Genomic DNA, 22,046 nt, shown 5'->3' with positions numbered 1-22,046 from the left:
CTTAACACAGTCCTTTCTGAGCCTTTGCACTCCTTCATACAGCAGAAATACTGTAAACTGTTAATTTAAGTGGTGCCAAATGGAGGGTATTTTCACACCAGGATGTTTCAAAAGCAGATTTTGACTGGCAGTAGTATGATGGCCGTGTCTGGCCTAAACTTTCAAACTCATTGTAGATAATTAAATTCAACATAACAAAACTTGACAGGTCTGATAAACTTCATGCAGCTACAGGAGTGGCTCTTGGAGTTGAGTACCATCTCCGTGAAGGAAAGCAACAGTGGGTTTCACATAATGTGGGCAGGAATAGTTCATCTTCCCATGCCTGAGCATTTGAGCAGCCAATTGCCAGTCCCCACAGCAGCGTGTCTGCCACAGCAGAAGGAGTAGCAGCTCTGAGCTCAGGTTCCCAGAGCTGTCATTTATCTCAGCCCACTGGAGAGGGTTGTGGTAGTGCTGAGTTATGATCATTGCCCTTGAAGAGAGCAGCTTTGCTTAGCTGCAAGAATACTTCTGTCAGAAAACATGTGCTGGTTCTTACGATGGAGAGACTGGGTGCCAATCCCCTTGCTCTGTTCTAGGCTTCTAGAAGTCCATCCTTGGGAATCTTGTTGCTGTCATGGGCATGCCAGTGCCCACGTCCATGGGCATGGAGAGAGCCAGCAGCCTTTCCTGGTGTTGAGTTTGTTGTCTCATCACTAATCTGCAGTTTCACCTGGTAGTACTGGGGCTTTGTGTGACTGTGTGGAGCTGGTTGGGATAGTTGATGTGTAACCAGTTTGTTTAGTTGCAGCTATTTTAGGAAGGTTGCCATTGTGTTTCTTCAGATCACAACTTTTCAGTGTGGTGTAGGGGAAGCAAAGGTGTCAGCACTTGAAATCACCTCGATCTGCCTGTGGCTTCTGGCACTGGGTTCTGTACTGGTGGTGTTGCTGGATCGGGTTAAGTATGTAAATGTGCAACTGACCTCAAGAGCGTGTGTCATCCCATTAACTTCCCTGGATAACATCAGGTCATGTGCTTCATAACTTGTCTCAACTGGAGCTTGTGGAGTGTATAGTCACAGGTAGAAACATGGTTTGAAAAAGTATTGGAAGTACTTATTTTTCTGGTATAGCCTGCCGCATCTCTTTGGAGGATTTTACTGGTCTAAAGACAGAGAGATAAATCATGAAATAGGAAATAATCAATATTTTGCAGTTCAGGCTTGATCTAACTCTGCTTGTGATCTATATTTGCAGTGAGAGTTGGCCTGTTCCCAAAGTCCAGGAAGCGAGGGTGGTATTAATATTACTAGTTGACAGAATGTTACAGGGTGAATGATTAGTTTCCAATAAGAAAGGAGCTTTTGGATCAGTTCCAGTTCCTTTTGATGTAACCTGCAAACCAGAATGACCGGTGCTGTGACTGGAGTATCTGTAGCACTTATCAGAGGCCAAAACTTCATGAAGATCATGATTTGTCTGCATTACTAAATGACAGAGCCGTCGACCTTGAGGAGGTATATTAGTTGGCTATCTTCCCCTCTCTTGTGAAGATAAACTCCTGGAAGTGGTGGTTTGGCTTTGGCACAGTTGTTGTGCATTCTCTGTTGATAAACAGGGGGCTTTACTTCTTTGTGCTGCCCACTTAGAGGATTGCAGGAGAAAGATAAAAACATGAACAAAGCTCCCTGTGCCCTTCTAATCTCTTTCAGACCTTATTCGACCAACTATGGTGTACGAAAGAATTTCCTTACTTCTTGTTCTGGGGCTTTTAACAAAATATTTTCCAGTTTCTTACTTCCAGGCCTTGAGAGCAACCATGTGGATGTGGGTCACATAGTTGTGTCCTTGGGGAAGCTGAGCTGGATGAGTGCAGAGAGCAGAAACCATGTTAGGCAGGTGGGGGAATACAAGGTGGGGACACAGAGCAGTCACAACAATTAAAACTGTTGTTTGAAGTGCTTTTGTTTCCTGAGGTTAAGTGTGAAATCGAGTTTGCAGTTTTTGCATTGTATAGGCAGTGCATGAACATGTGAGCATTGATTCCTTTCCTTACTGTTTGGGCTCATAGACAGGTAGATTTTTATCCTAGTTTTATCAAAAACCTCTCAATGACCTTGGAGAGCTGTAGCACTCTCTCCTGTAATTATAGACTAGTGTCTTAATAGACTCAGTCACCGACTGACCTGTATCAGTGAGAAAAGTCTGCATTCGAGCCTTATTTAAAATTAATTTTTTTTTTTTTACAGTGTATTTTGTAAGTCTAATACCAGATCCTCAGGGGAGGGAGGGAAGAATCTTTTAATTAAGTTTCTATTTAGGTATCAGGCAAATTCTGTCAATGGCAGATGAAGCATAAAGCTCTAATGGGTGAGTAAAATTTGTAATTTAAGTGATCAGGTGCTTCGTGCCTCTCTCAGCAGTTTGAATGCCACAGTAGTATGTCATACTGCTGTAAGTGAAAATCCCTTAGAAAGAGGATTTAACATTGCATTTGAAAGGTGTTACCGAGTGTGAGTTAAGTGCCAGTAGCTCCTCCCCGTATTTTGTGGGATTTTGGCCTCAGTGACTTGTGACCTCACTTTAAGTTAGGCAAGCAGTTTCTAAGTCTCTTTGCCAACTACCTAACCACTTGCCCCTTATGTCCTGCTTATAAATAGCTACTGGTGCTGCTTTTATTCAGGGCTGAGAGGTAGAATTCTTTTCATACCACACCTTCCACTGCCATTCTTCAATGAGCAGCAAAAGGATCTATCACTTGGTAGTGGAAAAACCTAGCTTTTCATTCCTCCTATCCTGAGGTTTAGAATTGAGTCAGGCATAATTAAGAGCATCCAACAAAACTGAGGAAGTGCTAATGGCCTTGCAAGCATTGTGCTCAGAGTGGGCTGTAGAAATGAGCATCATTCCCTGGGATGCCTTGAATGCTGGAGATTCTGTTTATTTGCAAAATGTGAGGAACCTTTTTATATCCTGTGCTGGAAAATTTTCAGATGTGATAAGACCGTGGTCTTAGGACCACAGTCAGGTCTTTCATCCTGCTAGTGCATTCCTCATGGAGAGAAGGGAAACTTAGAACAGCAGGAATGGTGAGAAGTATCATCACACTCCTTTTAGCAGGGCAGAGCTGCCCCTGGGGGTGCTCTGCCAGGATGGAGGGGGACCAGAACATTTAGAGAACCATAGCTCTGGGACAGCTTGACAATTGACCTTGTCAAAAACCTGCAGACATATCAGAGTTGGGCTGGTGAGGACCAAATCATGCTCCCACCTCCTGGCCTCTGGGATCACCTGCACAGAGGGCTGCTGAGAGAGGCAGGAAAGCTGTCCACTCCCTGCCTCAGCCTGTCTGAAATAGGCATATTTCTATGAAATATTTTAATTTCATATAATGTTTTTCACTTGTAAAGTGCCTCATGTGAAACTGTCTGATGAGCATATCACAGAGAAAGCTGTACTGTTCTGCCTCAGCACGATGAAATGTTTGCTGACCTGGCACGTTGCAGGTGATTAGTAGTGTTTGCTGTTGGAACAAAGTGCAGCTTATCCTGGTCATATTTGACCAAAATAAGGTCTTTGGAGGCAGGGAATGTGGACGTGTCAAAGTTTGCAGATAAAAAGAGGGAGCAGCGCGGCTGGTGATGTGAGATGGAGCACGGAGCAGCATGTGAGTTTCTCTCTGTTTTCTCTAAACACCAGAGGCTGGTGTTTTCACCTGATCTGGTTTTGCTTCAAACCCATAAATGTCTACGTGTCATTACATTCCTGTAGGTGACCTTTCTGCCGCTGTCTCCTCCTCTTAGGGCTGGCTGGTGACAATTTCTAAGGTAAATGCTGTGGAATGATACCTTGCAACTAGGCTTCTTCTTTGTGATCCACCACTGATTTCTCAGCTGCCTGAGAGCCAGGACTGGTGTTCTGTCTGATGGGTACTGTCGGGATCATCCACAGCAGGTTCTCTTGCTGCCAGCATGGATCCCCTGGTGCTAGTTCATAGGATATTACAGACTCAGTCAAACTCAAATAAAGTTTCAGTCAACTTTATTTTTTGTGGCTTTAAGCACCCAGGACTGTGCATACCAAGATGCTCATCTGGGCAAGGGCTGGACTAAAGCTAAAGAAGCAGTGACAACTTGCGCTAGTTAAGGCTTTGGCTAAATTAAAATAATTTCCTTCTGCAGTATTTCTGTGCAACTGTGAGTACGAATGGAAAGGATAGTGGGTGTAGGCTGCCTGGCTTACAAGAAGGTTCCTGGAAAACAGGTAATTCTGGAGAGAAGAATGGATTTACTTTGTTGTTTTATTGTTAGCTTTATGTCCCTCAAAATGCATAGAGTCTCTATTGTAATCTGCATGGTGGATGAACTATGCCTGTGGAGATATGTAGCTTCTGGGGCACAGGCTCTTGTGTTTTTCATAATCTGTGAAAAAGCTGGTATGTTTAATGAACCCCCCACCCTGCCCCCCCAGTCACAGGCATACCATGGGGATCCTGCCAGATGAAAGAGGTAGGGGAAGACGTGTACATTTCTGAGCTTTGTTGCAGAAAAGAATCTGTCATCTCTGCCCTATGGATCATGAGGTGAAAAGTAGATCTGTGATGAAATTGTACTGGAACTTTGAGGCAATCTGGGTGGTGCTTGCATGACCTTGGACCAACTGCTTCGTCTCTCAGTGCTTCCTTTCTTAGATGATGAAAGAATATAATGATGATAATACTTGTCTCTTAACAAGGGTGTTCTGATGAATAAATTAATTGTTCGTTGTGCTGTTCTCAGTTACTATGGTAATTAGTGCTACAGAACAGCCTAAAAATAAATAAGATCATTTAGTGAAGGATATTCAGGGGAAATCAGGTAGTACATCCTGGGCATTTGCAGTAGCCTGAGTGTGTTTTGTCCAAATGTGAATTTGTGAGAAACGTTCACTGATGCTGAATTTTTGTAGCAGAAGTTCTTCCAATTATCTTTTTGGAAGCAGCTCTAGCACACATTTCCTTCCATATCTGTGGGCACATGATTCTTGCAATTAGTTCTCCTATTGAGAACAGCACTCCCTTCTCACCCCATCTCCTTTACAGCCTAAGGGCACCTGAAACGAATGATTCTTTCTTCTTCATAAATCATACATACTCAGTAATACTGCCAAAGAATTGCTAATGTGTTTGGGGAGTTTACATAATGAACCTTTCTCGGTAAAGGTGAAGTATTGTTGATGCACTGCCTTGCTGAAATTCTGTTATAACCTTGCCGTATGGCAAGTAGACGGCCTAAATCCGTGTGTAAGTCTGTGCAGTTTTTGAGGCCTTGTATCAGTGATCAGTTAACTACATCAGTATGCCCCAGAGCCAGCTTTTTAAAATGTTATATGATGTTTAATAATCTGTGAAATGTATTGGATTCCACAGGCATCACTGAAGTATATTTTTGAGATTTTAAAGTTAATATAATTTTGGGCCCAAGTAAGTTAGGAAGTATGTCTTAAGGCAGTTCTGAGTCCTTCAGTGAAGGCATCACCCTTTCAAGGCTGTGGTTTCCATTGCTTAATATCACAGGGGCTGTCCTTACATAGGAAAAATATCATGTTGCTAGGCAAGGATTTGCCATTAATTACTGTGTTCTCAGACTTTATGTACAGCTCTGGGCTTGGATGTTCAGTGTCTTCCTTTGCACTGGGTTCCCAAAATAGCTTTCTTTTCTGACCTGGCCAGTTGGGGACCAGTTTGTGGTTAGTGTTTGTGCAGAGCAGAACTGTGCTTTCTTCCTCTCACTGTCACAGGTACAGCGACTTTCATCTGTTCACCTCCTGTGTGCCTCCCCACCTTGTGTTGGGAAGATGTCACTAGTAAGAGCAGCAAATGCCCCTTCTGCTTCTTCGGGAGTAGGAAGCTGATGCCTTGGCATTCCTGGCCTCCTGCTCACCCAAAGAGCACTTGGGTCATTGCTGTGGTCTCTGGTGAGGTACTGGCAGAACAGATAGCATGACTGAAAGGCAGCTGTAATACTTGCTTTATTCTTCTGCTCTTGAGTCATAAAATTTGAAAACTCACGGCTTTTGCAGAGAGCAGCCCAAATCTGCAAGGAGGACCTTTGTGCCAAGTTCTCAGCCACCTACCTGCTGCAGGGGTCATCAGCTTTGCAGGTTCCTCCTTGGGACTCTGTAACATTGTGAATTCCTCGCCAGCAAGCAGCAACCTTGTGGATACTGGGCAGATGTACAGAAAGGGAAAGAAAGTGCAGGGCAGGCAGAGAGGCTTCTTTTCATGGCCTGGCTCTTCTTGCTTCCTTTGCTGCTGCTGCACCTTTCTGATACATGAGTTTTCGAGCTTGGATTTCCAGTTAGTTATTATTTGTGTTACAAGTTAGATCTCAGCCCTGAAGAACTTCCAGTTGTCAGGTTTGTGCCAGGCAGTCACTACTTGTAGCTGCAGTTGTGTCTGTGTGTGGGTTCTCTATTGTAGTTCCCACTGGGTGTTCCACATGTGTGCCCCTGTTCATACATACACATGTGCTATTGCTTTTGCAGAGACCTGTGGGTATCCTTGACAGTCTTTTCTGCTTTTTTTCTCTCCTCTTTGCTTCCCTCTTTTAAGAGTCCCTTTGTCCACCTTGAGTGTCACTGTGTGATGAAAGCAAATGACACAACAGTGGTTTTGGCTGATACCTGACGTCAGCCGTGCCCTCATGTGCAGTTCTGGCTGCCTCTCCATCTTTGTGCTTGAAGCACAGAGAAGAGTCCAGTGTAAGCTTTGCATGAGCTGTTCACCTGTGACAGCTCAGTACCTTCAGCTGGTGTGAGGGTGCACTGAGTGCAAGCTAAAGAGCTTGGTCTCCTGTCCGAGAGGAAACGTGCTCCTCTTGGCATAGTTATTAAAGTGAAGTGGTAGAGGAGTACTGAAAGTGCTCCCATGGATTTTTCCTTCTCGGGTACGTAGTGCAAATTTTTTTCAAACAGGTTCTTACTTATTCTAGATGATAGCTTGACTTTCTTTTGTCCTGAAACTGAGCTGTGGCAGGGTGCAAGAGGGAAATGGTTGTATGGTTGGAAATAAAGTTGCATTGCACCTGTGAAGCTACATGTCCAACCTTTGAACCAAGGCAATGTCAGCAAAGGCCAAGGGGTTAGGTGGCTGTGGCTACTCTTTAACTTGTCTTTAGTTACGTTCTGAAGGAATCATACTAAGCTCTCTGCTTGTTGGCCATTACTTCTGATCAGCACCTCTAATTATTATTTGAGATGTTTTGGGAAAGTATGAACAGTTTATCACGTGGGTGGTGCGCCCAATCCTGACCTCGCAGAGATACTGATTTACATCTGCAGAAGGACTACCTCCACTCTGCCCTTGGGCAGAGTAGTCACGGGACAAGGGGAAATGGTTTTAAAGTGAGGGGAGGTTTAGGTTAGGTATTAGGGAAAAATTCTTTACAGGGAGGGTGGTGAGGCACTGAACAGGTTGCCCAGAATAGCTGTGGATGCCCCATCCCTGGAAGTGTTCAAGACCAAGCTGGATGGAGCTCCGACAACCTGGTCCTAGTGGAAGGTGTCCTTGCCCACACATGTGTGTTGGAACCAGATGATCTTTGAAGCTCTTCTATGATTTTATGATAAACCTTAACTTCTGAATTTCTAGGCATTGGGATTTTTTTCTTGTAACAATACTGCAGTATTATACCTGAGATTTTTTTTTTTTTTTTATTTCTAGATTTGCAGGTAATAGTTGTGTCTTGTAATGTCTGAGCTCAGTTTTGACATGGACAGTCTGTAACTGCAGATTTTGGATGAATACTTCTGTGCAAAATACAAATCTGCTTGTGGCTGAAAACTGGATCTGGCAGCTTCGGTGATTCTTTTCTGAGTTTCTATAACTAATTTCTATTCTGGCCATTGTCTCTTAATTTTTTTTTTTCAGCCAGAAATTGCCCAACATCATGGGTATCTCTCTTTCATTTTTCTGTCTCAGCTGCATGCTAGTCTATTATCATGTCAGCTCCTTTCTTGTTAGTCTTCCTTTGTGAGTGCCTGTACCATAGGCATATGGAGGTAGTAATGGATAAGGAAATAAGGAAGATAAAACCTCTTCTCATTTTCTTCCATTTTGCCTTGGTGTGGCCCACACACAGCAAGCAGATGTGTAGCCCCTTTGGAAGCAGTGTTCAGCTCCTCAGCACATGGAGTATCTGTTGATGCCTTTGTGGGGCATGGCACTGGTGTGGAGCAAGTGTCTCATGGGCTTCATGATAGTGGGGGTCTGTCTCAGCAGTGGCCTCTGTGCCACATTAAGATAAAGCATCCCAAAAGTGCTGGGGTGTGCCAGTTCCCCCTGCACCCATTGTACGTGTTTCAGGAGCTCCTGCCTTCTTGACTGCAACCCCTGCTCCCTCCCGAGTCAGGATTATCACTGTGTGTTTGTTGAAGCATCTTGTGAGCCAAAATCCACTGATGTTACAAAATCAGCAAGCAGGGCCAGTTCTGCCAATGTCAGAGATACCAGACATCAGCATCTGAAGAGATTACGTGAATTTTGTTTTCCCTATTCAAATATTGGGAACTGCCAGAAGTAGGGTACAGTACAGTGAGGTCCAGAGCGCTGTCCTGGGTTGCAAACCCCACGTCTATGCCTGCCTTCTGTTCTTAAACTATGGTATTTGTTTTACTGGTATCACCCATTGATTAATATGTTACAACCTAGATGTTATAATCTAGAAAAGAGAGCAAGAAATTACAGGATAGAAAGGAAGAAGTCCTCTGAAAGCTGTGGTCCTTGGGTGTTAACTGTATTTTGACAACATTGCAGTAACAGATCAAAGGCCACCCTGCAAATATTTTGGGTTTTCTTTATTTTCTGGGAGCAAATTCAGGCTGATACTTCTTCAAACACAGGAAGGAAGTGAGTTTAAAATGTTGTAAAACTGTCACCTCTTCGTATTAATTGTGTTGGAGTGACCAAAATCAAACAAAGCTAAACTACGCACTGTGCAGATGCCTTTTTTTTGGCAAAGATGTAAGTAATAAGTGAGAAAATGGAAATTGTAAAGGGAATCCCTTTGGAAGGATTTAGAACAAGATTAGTAACAATTGTAATTCAGTGCACTATCTTTCTTTCTGTTATGATTCTGTTTTGTTTCTGTTCTTCGTGGTATTCAGTGGTCCTGGGTCTAAACAGAGCCTTTTGCCATGGGTGAGGTTTTCATTAGTGAGAAGGTTTATGTTTGAGGGCCATGTTCAACAAGCTGCTCATGTAACTGGAAAACAGTTAATTTGACTGAAAATGATACCATTCCTTTTCATTATGTGCAAATGTAGGTCTCGCAGTATAGTTGCTTGGTTGCTCATTCATGCACAGGCACAAGTTCAGGAGCCTGTGGAAATGCTTCCATTTAAACATACTTTTTCTTTCCCCTACATTTCATGCAGACTTAGCAGTTGGGCCAAATAGCTAAAAATCCTCAGGGATTTAAAGGATTAAATGAGAACAATTGTTTTGGTGCAGGAAGGGCTGAAAAATCCTGAAAATATGACTGGAGGTTGTTGCTGTGGGACCTGGCTAGTGAACTGTACAGCCACCTCTGTTAGGGGCATAAATGTAACAGAGAATGATGGGTTGATGGGGGTTTGCTTGCTGGGAAAATTAGGATTAAAAAAAAAAGAAACCTAGTGATAATACTGATGACTGACCTGAAGGTTTGCCTGAAGGTTGGGCTGTTTGGTGAAGGTGGTGGGACGGTACTTTCTAGTGAAGGATAGCAAATCTGTTTCTTCCACCAGATAACGAACTCAGTGCTAGTTTTCGTTCTCCTTTGGCGGGACTCTTCTGTTCCCATAGGCTCCTGTGAGTAACCTGTTCTTTCATGTTTTTCTGTTTGTCTCAGGTACTGAAAGTTTCAAGCCAGAGGTTTTCCTGTGCTCTCTGTAGCTGCTGCCCGGTGCTGTGCTGAGGAAAAGCAGCGTTGGGAAGGCGAGTGCTGACCTGAGGAGAAGTGGTGGGAAGGCCGCTATCCCTTGCCTACAGGGTGTCAGGGCGAGGGTCACCACAGGGCCTGCTGAGCTTCCCTGTGCCGGTCACCATGGAGACCTTATCCCAGGACTCTCTGCTGGAGTGCCAGATTTGCTTCAACTACTACAGCCCCCGCCGACGGCCCAAGCTGCTGGACTGCAAGCACACCTGCTGCTCCGTGTGCCTGCAGCAGATGAGGACCAGCCAGAAGGACCTGCGCTGCCCCTGGTGCCGTGGGATCACCAAGCTGCCTCCGGGCTACTCCGTCTCACAGCTGCCCGATGACCCCGAGGTGATCGCCGTCATCGCGATCCCCCACACCTCGGAGCACACCCCTGTCTTCATCAAACTCCCCAGCAATGGGTGCTACATGCTGCCCTTGCCTCTCTCCAAGGAGCGGGCGCTGCTGCCGGGAGACATTGGCTGCCGTCTCCTGCCCGGCAGCCAGCAGAAGTCCCTGACGGTGGTGACGATCCCCGCAGAGCAGCAGCCGCTGCAGGGCGGCCTTCCCGCCGAGGCGGGGGCGGAGGAGCCGGACCGGAGAGGCGCTGTGAAAAGCTCCACCTGGTCAGGGGTGTGCACTGTGATCCTGGTGGCCTGCGTCCTGGTCTTCCTCCTGGGCATCGTCCTCCACAACATGTCGTGCATTTCCAAGCGCTTCACGGTGATCTCCTGCGGCTGAGGCAGCAGGGGCTGCGCTCCCCCGGGGGTCAGGTTGGGTCGGTGGTGGTGGCATTGAGCGAGACAATTCCGTGCAGCTTTCCCCAGTGACTGCAGGACGCTGTGCAGCGGGGCAGCGGTGCCCGCCTGGCTGCGGCCCCCGCAGGGGTGGCATCAGGCCTCTCGGTAGCCTGCGGAGAAAATCACGTCCCGTGTCTGGCGGCAGTGGCACTGAGGAGGACTGCATGTGTCACCGCAACCATTTATCAAAGGGACTGCAACTTCACAGTGATCTTTTTTTATTGTATTATGAGATTAAAGACCTCTGTGTAGCTGGTTATACTGTGAAGCATACAGTACGGGCTCTTCTTTAAACACGGTATATTAAAATCCAAACTGCTCCACGTAGAATGAAATGAGAACTGGCGCACAACTCTACGAGGTGTTCAATACCAGTCCACACATGCATTATTTTTTAATGAGGGGAGGGAGGGAGGGAGACTCGTAAAACAAAGAAATCATTTAGCTGGTAAGGCATTTTATATGTTTTAAATGGCGTATTAATGAAACCAAGTTAGGGAGTTGTATAGTAGTTTCTAAAAGGAAGCATTTTACAAGCAATCATTTCCTTCCTTGGTGTCTGTTTTTTGCTTCTGTTTTTCCCCATTTCTTTCAACTACAGGGAAGTGGTACTTCCAGCATCTTTTGTTTGAAGGAGCTTTCAAGAAGGGATGCAAAATGGGCTAGAAAGAATACCTAAAAGTGCAGTCAAAACAGTTCTGCCTAACCAGCTTTAGAGGAAGGATGGCTTTGCATGGTAGACATTGCACATGCTGTTTTACCTCCAGTCTGGCTGCAGACTTCCTGGTGACCTGGCTTTCATAGCCATTAGTGAAGAAATGGGTCATGAGAAGTCCTAGGACTCCTGCATGGATGTGATAACATATTTCTCCTAATTTTTTCTGCAGGTTAGGTTTACTTAAATGTTTTTGAAGAATTTAGACCTGTTTTACCTCCCTCTTTCCTAGGAGTTGCAACTGTGCACTAATGGGTGGTTTGACAGAGGTGTTGCTCTGAGAAAGCTTCACCATCAAAACTGAGACCAAGGACTTCTGTGTGCAGTCATCTAGTAAGAGGCAGTGACCTATCTCAAAGAATCCAGGCCAGCCTAATCCCTTACTGTGTGGGCTACCCCTCCTAAACTGCTGTGGCTGTCCTGGTGTCAGAATGTCTGGGTGAGTGTAACAGAGCCTCTTCCCATGTTTCAGTCTTACTAATGTTGATAATTTCATAAGGACGGATTTGAAAAACAAACACAGGAAGTTTCTCCCTCCACCTGTGACTGTCATGAAACCCCAGTCATTTGCAGTTCACTTCTTGGGAAGAGCCAAATTCTTAAATGTTCACTGCAGTAGCATCTTGCTCTAAGCATTCCCACCAGCTCTAGTAGTACTGCTCATAAGTAAAATTGAGCCCAGTGTGAGTTTGGGTTTTTGGCAAGTCTGATTGCTGAAACTTATATGAGATTTAGGGATTGGAACAAGGGGCACATGGCAGACCTTTAATAAGACAGAAAAAACTGTTGATTTGTGCTGCTTCTTTTTTTGAGTACAAGGCATAACCTCCCTGAAGCGTGTCCTCTTGTTGTCTGTCTACTGCTCTTTCTAATTCTTGGAGATTGCTGAGTGCCATATTATAACACAGTTTTGACTATGCAGTGCCAAAGTTGGCTCCGTAGTCATCTTTGGTTTTCTGGTTTTGTCACAAAATCCAGTTGCTGGTTCACAATAAACATTCTCAGCTCACACTCTGTCAGGAACATACCTCTGACTTCATGCTGGATTTCTTTCCTTCCCCGTTTCTAAACCACCATTTTCTTCCTTGATTCCTGTTAATGGAAGAATAGAATATAGGGTGCTTAGTTGTGATGATGTGTGTATGGTCACATATGGAGAGGAACCATTGTGCTGATTTTTATCTACTGTTGTACGTATGCATAGCACAGGAAAAGAAAAAAAAGTTTTCAGATAATCCATTCAATGCCTTTTTTGCGCAAGGCCTGTGTGCAGTATGCCTTGAACTTGGCTTGCAAATATTGTAATTACATGGACACCTCTCCGCAGCATGTTTCATTTGGTTGCAGTAGGGAGCACCAGGTGTTCCCAAATGTGTCTTGTGAACGTGCTTGTCTCTTGTTGCCAGTAGCTAGCCAGATTTCCACTGACATCCATGCTACGCTGCTTATTGTGTAAAAGAAAGCCAGTTCCTGCCTTTTATAAGACTCTTGAGGAACTGACCAGACACAGGACTTGACCCTCTACTGCCTTATCCTGTAGCGATTGCTGGGTGTACCAGAAGCTTGTGGCATAGGTGAAAGATGCTCCTAGAACAGTGCTGGTGCATTCTGCATTTGTTTATCTGAGTTATCAGTGAATGCACAAAACCATGAGGCAGTCAGGGAGCAGGTCCTGGTGGCACAGTGGTGGTAATGTTGCCTCCTTCCAGCCATACCTGCCCAACTGAAGCTCTCGAGGCCGAGGATTCTCTGACATTGCCAAGAAAGGCCCTCTTCATCTTCATATGGAGAGTGCAGAATAAAAGAGGAATCATAAATTAGGTTAAAATACTACACTGCATAACACATTATACAACAGGCAGACCTGGAGTTTATCCGGAATTAATGACGTGTTATATTAGCAGAATACCATCCTGTACTATGTAACACAGTACATTGTTTCGTTAATATGAATTTCCTGTACTTTTGTGCCTGCTGAAATGCATGTTTGACCTAATTTCTGATCCAGACATTTGCCTGCTCACAGCCTTGTGTAAGAGCAATAAGTAAAACCTCAAGATTTTTGCCTGCGTGTACACGCATGGTGTGTATGTTCATTCCTTTTTATAAATAGGAGTTCTGGAAAAGTTTTTGTTCTGGCTTTAGACTGTGACTAGAATTTTAAATTTGAAGCTGTCATATATGTTAGATCACCTAGCTTTTTTGCTGACTTGTGTAGAAATGAACTAAATAGTTTGTTGTAATGTACAGTGTTAAAATGTTTCTCAAGTATGTCAATAGTCATAATACTTTAAAAATGCAGTGCAGTCTGTCCCATTCCTTGGTTTAATACCTGGCATTAAAAAGTGATACTGCTAATTTTTTTATTATTATTTTAAAAAAACCAACCTTGTCTTTGTAATTTTTCCTTTGTGGAGAAACACATTTGGACTTGTGCCAAAACCATCAGATTCCAGGTTAGCTTTTGTTCTCTGGTGTCCAGTAAGAAGTCACTGCCCCAGTTCCACCAAAAAGAAAGAAGCTTACTGTGACCTAGTACTGTTTGAGAAACCAAAATTTATGCTAAAATGTGTGGGTAGTAATTTAAGCACCTGCATTTTTAGAGCACATTACTCTGTATGAATGTGTATTTACTTGCTTGTTTAATAGGAAGGATGTGTGCATTGGGGTCCAGCTTCAGTTTTTTTCCTGGATGGTCCCTACTTCCGTTGTTGGCTTGTGCTTTGCTGGCAAACAGACTTTAGGGTTCACTCTGTGAAATTTTGTTTAGTGAATTTTAAAAATTCAAAATATCCAATTTTGGTATGCAGGATTTTTTTAGGAAATTGTGTGTTCAGTGATTGTTCATGCTTAACCACGATGTAAAGGAGCCTGTATGTTTTGTAAACATGGAGCAGTCATGAGTCCAAAGTTTCATCTTTACTAATGAAGCTCATTCTGAATAAAACACTAGCAGGAAAAGAATGATAGCAAGTGAATTATGGTTCCTCTGTTATTTTGCCATCAAATGAAGAGCGTGGAAGGGAATTTGGCAGAATTGCTCCATATTTTATGAGAGGGTGGCTGAAATTCATCACTCAGTGTTTAAAGGCAATGTGTAAAGTGTGGGTTGTGGTAAATGGTGAAAGGGCATTCACGTTTTAATGAGTATAGAATACAGAATTATAGCTGGTGGCTACTGAGCCACAAAACTTTTTTTCTGTCTCAATAAAATTAAAAAATTTCAAGTAAACTCTTTGCTTATAGGAATGAGGGATTGCTGGCCTTCACTTAAGCTTGTGTTGTGCAGACTGGTACACTGGTTCCCTCTTGCATTGAGCCCCCCTTCCCAGTCACATGATTGCTGGAGCCATGGGCAGACAGCTTTTTTCGATAGTGAGAATGATTTTCTGGAGTAGAGATGGTCAATACTACACACTGGTTTTGTTACATTTACAGCAGGGCTGAGCCAGAGCCAAACAATTAATACATGGCCTGAACTCTTCTGTAGATGACGCAGAGTCAAAAGCTCTAGGCACCAGTCTATCGTGTAAATTGAGCCAAGCCTGTGTTCTATGGATTTTTTCACAGCAGTGCCAGGGAGCACAGGATGTTGCTTCCTCACACCCATGAGAATGGATCTGTACCCACCATCCAAACTAAACCCAGGGAATGGGGCCTACTGGCATGAGACACTTGCATGAGTGCTGCAGTAGATGTTCACATATCGAGTGAATGCCTCTCTAGGGGTTGAAATGCCTCCTTATCCCAACTGCACAGATAGTTTAGCTTGAGGTTTATTTTTCCCAGACTTTTTCTATGGGTGGGTGGAGGGGGAAGGGAAGGAAGAAGGTACATGGCAGCAGATGAATCCCAACAGCATTTGGGAGGCTGCTGAATGATCTGCTGGCCCTGAAGGCAGTTTTTGTGCAAGAGCTTCAGTAGGACAAGATTGTCTGTAAATCCACTGCGATTTAGAACATGTTCGTGACCTTTCTGGTGCTGAACAGTGTTCACAGGCCTGACAGCTGGGCTTGTTGTGTTCTCTCTCTTTGTCACCTTACCTCTTGCATGCTCATGTCAACAAGCAAAGCCTCTTGCTTCAGCCTCACGTTGAACAATTTTCAAGATATTTCTCAAGTTGCCCTGAGCATCTCTAATAAAAAAAAAAAATGAACCTTCCAAGACCAGTGCAATTTAATGTTTAATGAATGTTCAGAAAATGCATTTGTCAAGCATTTCCTTGTGCTTTAATGTATTTTTATTGTAGGTCTAAAACCTATAATTTTTTGTGCTAATCATGTTCCTGACTATCAGAGTCAATTCAAGGGATTAGGTATGATCCACAGACAGAAGAAAACATTTCTTATCCATCCCACACTCCCCCTTCAGATCTACATAGGTCTGTTTTCACTCTCCTCATCCATTTCACACTGGAGCACATAATCATGGGGATGAAACGGGAATTCATGGGCAGGCATGGAGCACCTATGCATATGGACACAGGGACACATTCCCGTGCTGGGTGGGGGGCATGCACAGCACATGTTCTCATGTAGTCGAGAGGGCTGGTAAAGGAGTCTCAGGAAGGTCATGTACTTTATGGTGCTGGGATAGCTTGGTGACAAAAAAGCTTTGTTATGGCTACCTGGCTTTACAGTGGGATGAGTTGCCACCCCCTCTGAGCTGTCCTCTGCAAACCAACTCCTTCTTCTGTTGGATGGAATTCTGCTCCACAGCTGACGCCTCTTCTGGAGTTCAGGTGAGGAACCATATGTTCCTCTGTTCCTCCAGGCTGGAATAGTCACCCAAAAGGGAACAGCCGGATGCCCTGGACTTTCAGTTTATAAGGGGTTTGCAAGATAAACTGGAGTTCTTTCGAAACAGACCTGCATAGAGCACTCTTGCAAGCTGGAAGGCAATAAACAGATTTGGCCTAACTGGTTTGAGGGAATGAAGAGTGGGTGGAGAAAGAAAGGACACCTGAAAATGAGCACACGATTAGACACTAGCCTGGAAATTAAGATCTGTATGTGCAAAAACATCTACTGGGCATGTTTTACAGTTGCCTGCTTATATAATTCCTGTCAAATTTTGTCTCAAGAATGTCACTGAAACTCTAGATCTTGCTTTCTCTTCAGCACCTTTGAGCTGGGAAGCAACTAATTACAAAAGTGCAGCTTTTTACCTCACTGAAAGACTTAATGGATGTACAGAAATTTTTTAGGGTATTGAATCATGATGGAAGCTCAGGACTTTGACTAAAGCTGAACAGGAATTCACTGGGGAGAAACTGGGATAAAAAAGCCAAATCTTTAATTCTTAGTGTGTGCAGTTGAGTCACTTTGTTTAAAATAACTTTGCATGCGTGTCTCCCAGGACAAATAGTGAAGCTGACAAAGTTGGTAATGCCAAACAGCTGAAGACAAGACTTAATGAACCTATTAGATCTGAGAAGCTGAAAACAAACAAAAAAAGAAAAGGCTATTTGGTAGTTAGTGCACTCAAAATAAATGGTAGGATTAGGTTAGGGGTTTGTAGCTTTCTGGCTTGGTTTTCAAAATTAAGTATAAAAACCAAACCTGAACTGAGAAACCTGAGTGGTTTCAGGCTGAAGGTTACTAACATTCTTATCTTGAGAGTTATGAAAGGATGAGTGTGTTGTCACTGCGCTCATCAGTTTGGGAAGCATTGCCCTGTAGGTGCCTGCATGCCCTGACTTGATTTGAACCACCGGAATTTGCATCTGCTTGAGAGAAATCTGGATGTGCCTCAAGATGGGGATGGAAATCACCTTCTGCAAGATGGTTTGAATTCAGGTGTCATTGTGAAGTGTGTGATCTCACTGAAGAATTTAAAAGCGGTGTTGAATCTTACAAGACTGTCAAAGCAGCCTGCCATGTGGTAGGCACATGGGGCTGGCTGTGAGTATAACAGGGAGATCAGTTCCCAGGTATGGCAGATCTGCTGATTGAATTGTAAATTAATAATTTCTCACTTAATTTTTTTTTTTGAATAATGGTTGCAGTTGTTTCTTGAAGATATGCTTACGGAATGTATTAAATACTGGGGATACGATTCAGAAAGTATGCTAACTGAGAAAGCATTAAAGTATCAAATCTGAGGAAACCAAAGGGATTCAGTCACAGACGATTAAATACTTTCTTGAACAGAGAGGGACTTTACATTCACATATTTGTTTCTTGATGCTTGGCTAGTCTGTACAAATCTAAAGGAACATTTGAAGTAAAAAGCTTTGCTTTGGGGAAGGCTTGCTTTTGAAATTTGAAAGTATATTGACTAGGAGAGGCTCTTTAATACCCTAAGGCAGCTGTTTTCAAGCATTTGAGTCTAAAATATTTTATTTCTGTAGCTCCTGTTTTTAATTGCTTATTGCAACATTGCTGAGCATTCTTAATTTATGGTGGAAACCCCACAACTTTGCAGTTCAAACCCACACCAAAACCCACCTTAGGAATCCAGAACAACGATGGTTAAAAAGCTTGGGAGAAATAAACTGAATTCTAATCACTTATTTTCTGCTATGCTGAAATGCTGAGGGACTTGCTAAACCTACAGGTTCATAAAACTGAATCGCTGCTTAATGACTGTATTTGCTAAACCAGCTAACTGCAATGGATATATAGTGTGTTTTTTCTTTTTGACCTCCCCTGGTTTAAAGAAGACAAGATTTGGACAGTTGTAGCTGGATTGAACAGCGTGATAAGAGTTGTAAAATGTTACCAGCAAGGAGTGTGGTTTTGTGATAAACAAAAGATTGCAACAGTGAATGTCTTTCAGCAGCCATCCAGGCAGAACAAGCATGCAGCAACTTCAGCAAACCCCTGGGATAGAGAGAAATGTCAGGAGTAGTGCATAAATAAGGATATTTTTTAATACCATAGATACTGTCTGTTATTGCTGATGCTTGACATCTTTGAGTTGGGGTTCTTTCTTTTGTCCGTGTAACAAGAAACCTAAAAATCACTTTGTGCTGCTTCCTTAGGAGCATGCTGTCTCCTGTTTCCTCTTCTTCAGCCTGTTGTTTGGGCCATCCTGTTTCCTTACAGATTCACAAGGAGAAATTTCCCTTTGTATGAATGAGTGGCTGCAAATTTCTACTGCATTTTCAGTGATGAAACTGCTACCAAAGCCTTCACAGAGGCAGGAACTTCTCTAGGGCTCCCAAGTTCTATTCACAATACCCCTCTATCTGCTGTTATTATCATAGGTCCTTTCTAAATCAGCATTTTGGATTATTGTTTAATATAGCCCAAATGTTTTTGAAAAAAGCAACAGCAGAACAAGATAAAGCAACTTGGAGACCAGAGATTATTTGCACAATCTGATTTTTAAAATAGGATTATTTATTTACATGAGTAGATCATTAATTTTTTTTTGTTTGTTGGGTTTTAGGTTTTTGGGTTTTTTTTGTTCAGTGTATCAGTGACATTAATTTTATGACCCCACTTCCTTTGGTGAGGGAGGGAGATGAGGAAGAAGAAAATCCACGTTCACAGCTCGGATTACATCTGCTGAGTTTCGGAATGTGTCTATGTGCTTCTGTTTTGTAAAACCTCGTGCACCTCCTAACAACTGAAAACTGCAGTAGCACCAAAATCTTAATGAAATGTCACGTGCTGCCTATTAAGTTTAAAATGTCTGCTGAAATGTGCAGAGCCTGGACTTCTGGCTGTCGAGCACACAGAGCACTGTGTGTGGAATTAGTTGTGACTGTCAGTTGTCTGAGACCAAACTTGAGTCTTATGCCTCATTTAGAGCTGTTAGCAGACGGGCTCTGAGGATCTGTCGTATGTCCTAGTGGCAGCCCTAACTTTATAGATCTAAAGCAACCAGCCTTTGATAGGGAGACATTTACAAATTCTGAGGGCAAGTTATCCACCTCCTTAAGAGATTCTTAAATGCTTGATTTGGTCAATGAATCAGCATTTGCTAAAGGAAATGGAAATTTGGTTAAATCATCTGGGCTCTGCCATACCCTGGTGTTCTTTGCTTAGTGGCCCAGAGGAAGGAGATGTCTTGGGATGGGTGTTGAACCAGGTAAGGGGATGTGACCCACCACAAATCTGTGTTGAAACAGTGGCCCCATAAGTACATACCTCAGGTAATGCTCCTTGTAATGAACCAATGTAACATCTCTGGTAAGAGCATAGGATTCCTCTGTTGTAGATAGGACTTTTACAAGAAACTGTAAAATTCTGCAAGATTCCTTCAGCTGACAGAAATGTAAAGCTCTTCCTGCCATCAAGTCCTCTGCAAACTGGAGGAGCTGCTCTTCTAGTCACCTTCAGGTGAGGAAAGTCTTGAAGTAACCTGCCTTGTGGCAGGGCACTGTGTCTGGTGCTGCACTCAGGGTTAATGTGCTGCTCAAATGCTCTTTTGCGTAGCCTCTAAAAAACATTTCTCATCCTTCCCCTCCTCCCCTCACCCTTTTTTTCCTTATAATTGTTTTGGAAAAAATAAAAACAGATGCTAAGAAAAGCAAAAAGAAGAGTAAAGCTGTTCTTCATGCAGGCCACGTTTATACCATCTGTTCTGTATCTATTTAAACTCTGTTGGGAGAAAGCAGAGGTGCCCCTGAATTTCAGCTATGCTTCAAATGAATCCCATTGGGCTTCCTGTTTTGGAGACTGAACCTTGCTAAGCAGTGGACCTCTGAGAAGAAAAATTTTTTCAAGTCCCAGGGGTGAGCAGATGTGGTCGGTGGCTGCTGGAAAGAGGAGAGAGAGCAGGGGCAGTCCTTGCAGCAAGGCACTTTCCCTGTGCTTCTAGACCCGCAGGCTGCTGCAGCGCTGGGCAGCAGCGGGAGGGCAGGACTGGCTGCACACACACAGATTCTCTCGGGGTGCTGCTTGACAGCTTCCCAATGTGTATTTTGAGCTGCTTGCAGTTGGTATCCTTTTAAATTACTCCAGCTACTGTATCCCTGATTGCTCCAAAGACATTGCAAGTGAGCTGTAACCTAAAGCAGACGTGAAAAGCCCATCCCACAGGGCCTGTCCTTGCACTATTCCCATTAGCAAAGGTTTCTGCATTACTAGGGGAGATAGGGAGGAGTGAGGATGGTTGGGGTTTGTTTTCTTTTTTCAGTGAAGGCAAATAAACTTTGACAGGTGTTAAAACAAAAAGGCAAAGGAAAAATACTGAACAGTCTTTATGTCAGCTGAAGTGTCCTCAGCACAGCTTTGAAGTGAGAGCTAGCTCTCTATCTCAGTGCCAGCTTTGAAGATGTGTGTCTCTATTCACATGCTTAGTGTGTTAATTAAAACAAGAGCTGAATGAAGGTTTTTCTCTTATTTTAAGAATAGTTGCACCAGAAACTGGAAGGTTGAGTTTAGCCTCAGGCACGCAGGTAATACATGGCTCTCCTAGAGCTCTACCACTGTCTCTGCTCCTTGTTTTACACTCTGTTTTACATGGTTCCTTGCCTTCCCTAGGCTCCCTCCCCAGTCCTCATTAATTATATTCTAGCTAAATAAGCAGACTGGCAGTGTTCAGTGGCTGTGAACTAAAGTCCTTGATGTATTTCAGAGGCAAGAACACGTATCACTTGGTTTTACATAATTTCCCCCTTTTTTTCTCGAAGGGTCAACCAGCCTCTAAAGATCCAGGTCCTGCTGGGGCACCATGTCAAACCCTTGCCAAAGATTTACTTTATAAGTGTGAAATCAAAGTGCTGGATAAATCAGAAGGTCTGGAAAAGCATTCTTTGCTTGCTGTGTCTGCCCTAGAAGGTGTCTCAAATACTGCTCAGTTTCTAACCACCCCCTTCTCTCTGCCCGTTTTAATACATGGTACTTTTGTAGGTCAACCTCTGTAGTCTTGTCTTTTGTAGAGGTGGAAATGCCACTTTAATGAGAAGAGTTCAGACACATTTGCTATGATTAAAATTCTTTAAAATTATTTTCAATAGACTAGTGTGTGCTTTTTATAAAATACCAGAAGAAAAACTGGCTGGCACATTTACTCATTGGTTCCACTGAGAGTTTTAATAGAGTTGAGCAGTAATTAAGAAAGACTGAGATCCTCAGCCAAGTTTCAGATGGGTGGAGGTGACATTCAAGCCACTCTTGCAAGCTTGTGAGAGAAAGGGAGAAAAACAGTTTGCACTCCCCATATTTCTCTGGTCAGCTCTACCTTTTCCAGTTTGGTACAGCTTTGATCATGGCTTAGGTGCAAATCTCTGTCCTTTGGGACAGGAGCTGTTGTGATATTTCCCTATGAATACTCTGTGATGCCTGAGTTCACATGTGCTCATGCACACTCATGTCTATGTATGTCTATGTCTGTAGATCTAGAGATGCTCTCTTACCTCCTTAATTTACATACATCCTTATAAAGATGGAATTAATGGGCTACTGGTATTAATGAATGTAAATCCAGTGACTTCAGAGGATCTCTGAGGAATTGCAGCACCCAGAGTGAAGACCAATAGATATAGATAACTTTTTGTGTTCACCAGTCAAAAAAAACTTCACCAGTGAAGTTTCAAGTCAGGGTATTATTCTGAACAGAAGTACAGCTTACTTTTCCTTTTAAATTTTCCACTTTATAAAGTCTGATTTCCTGTGGAAATGAGACATGCTCCCACATACTCTGAATGCGTGTGTCC

The 22,046-nt window shown here is 43.4% G+C and overlaps 1 protein-coding gene across 2 annotated transcripts in view; it reads left to right on the top strand.

Annotated features, from left to right (window-relative positions):
• The window catches only part of RNF152 (ring finger protein 152), a 39,859-nt gene extending 28,764 nt beyond the window's left edge, over nt 1–11,095 (top strand). For both annotated transcript variants that reach the window (XM_005526471.3, XM_088060430.1), the window contains exon 2: nt 9,854–11,095. In XM_005526471.3, coding sequence (XP_005526528.1) covers nt 10,049–10,660 — 612 coding nt within the window. In that variant the 5' untranslated portion in view covers nt 9,854–10,048 and the 3' untranslated portion in view covers nt 10,661–11,095. The remainder of the gene's footprint in view (nt 1–9,853) is intronic.
• The last annotated feature ends 10,951 nt before the right edge of the window (nt 11,096–22,046 follow it).

This window comes from Pseudopodoces humilis, chromosome 1, assembly GCF_049639895.1.
Source record: "Pseudopodoces humilis isolate 2021_Gansu_Grassland_sample_001 chromosome 1, ASM4963989v1, whole genome shotgun sequence".
Classification (NCBI taxonomy): Eukaryota; Metazoa; Chordata; class Aves; order Passeriformes; family Paridae; genus Pseudopodoces; species Pseudopodoces humilis.
The sequence above is the reverse complement of the archived record's forward strand: the minus strand, read 5'-3'. Positions and strand labels throughout refer to the sequence as shown.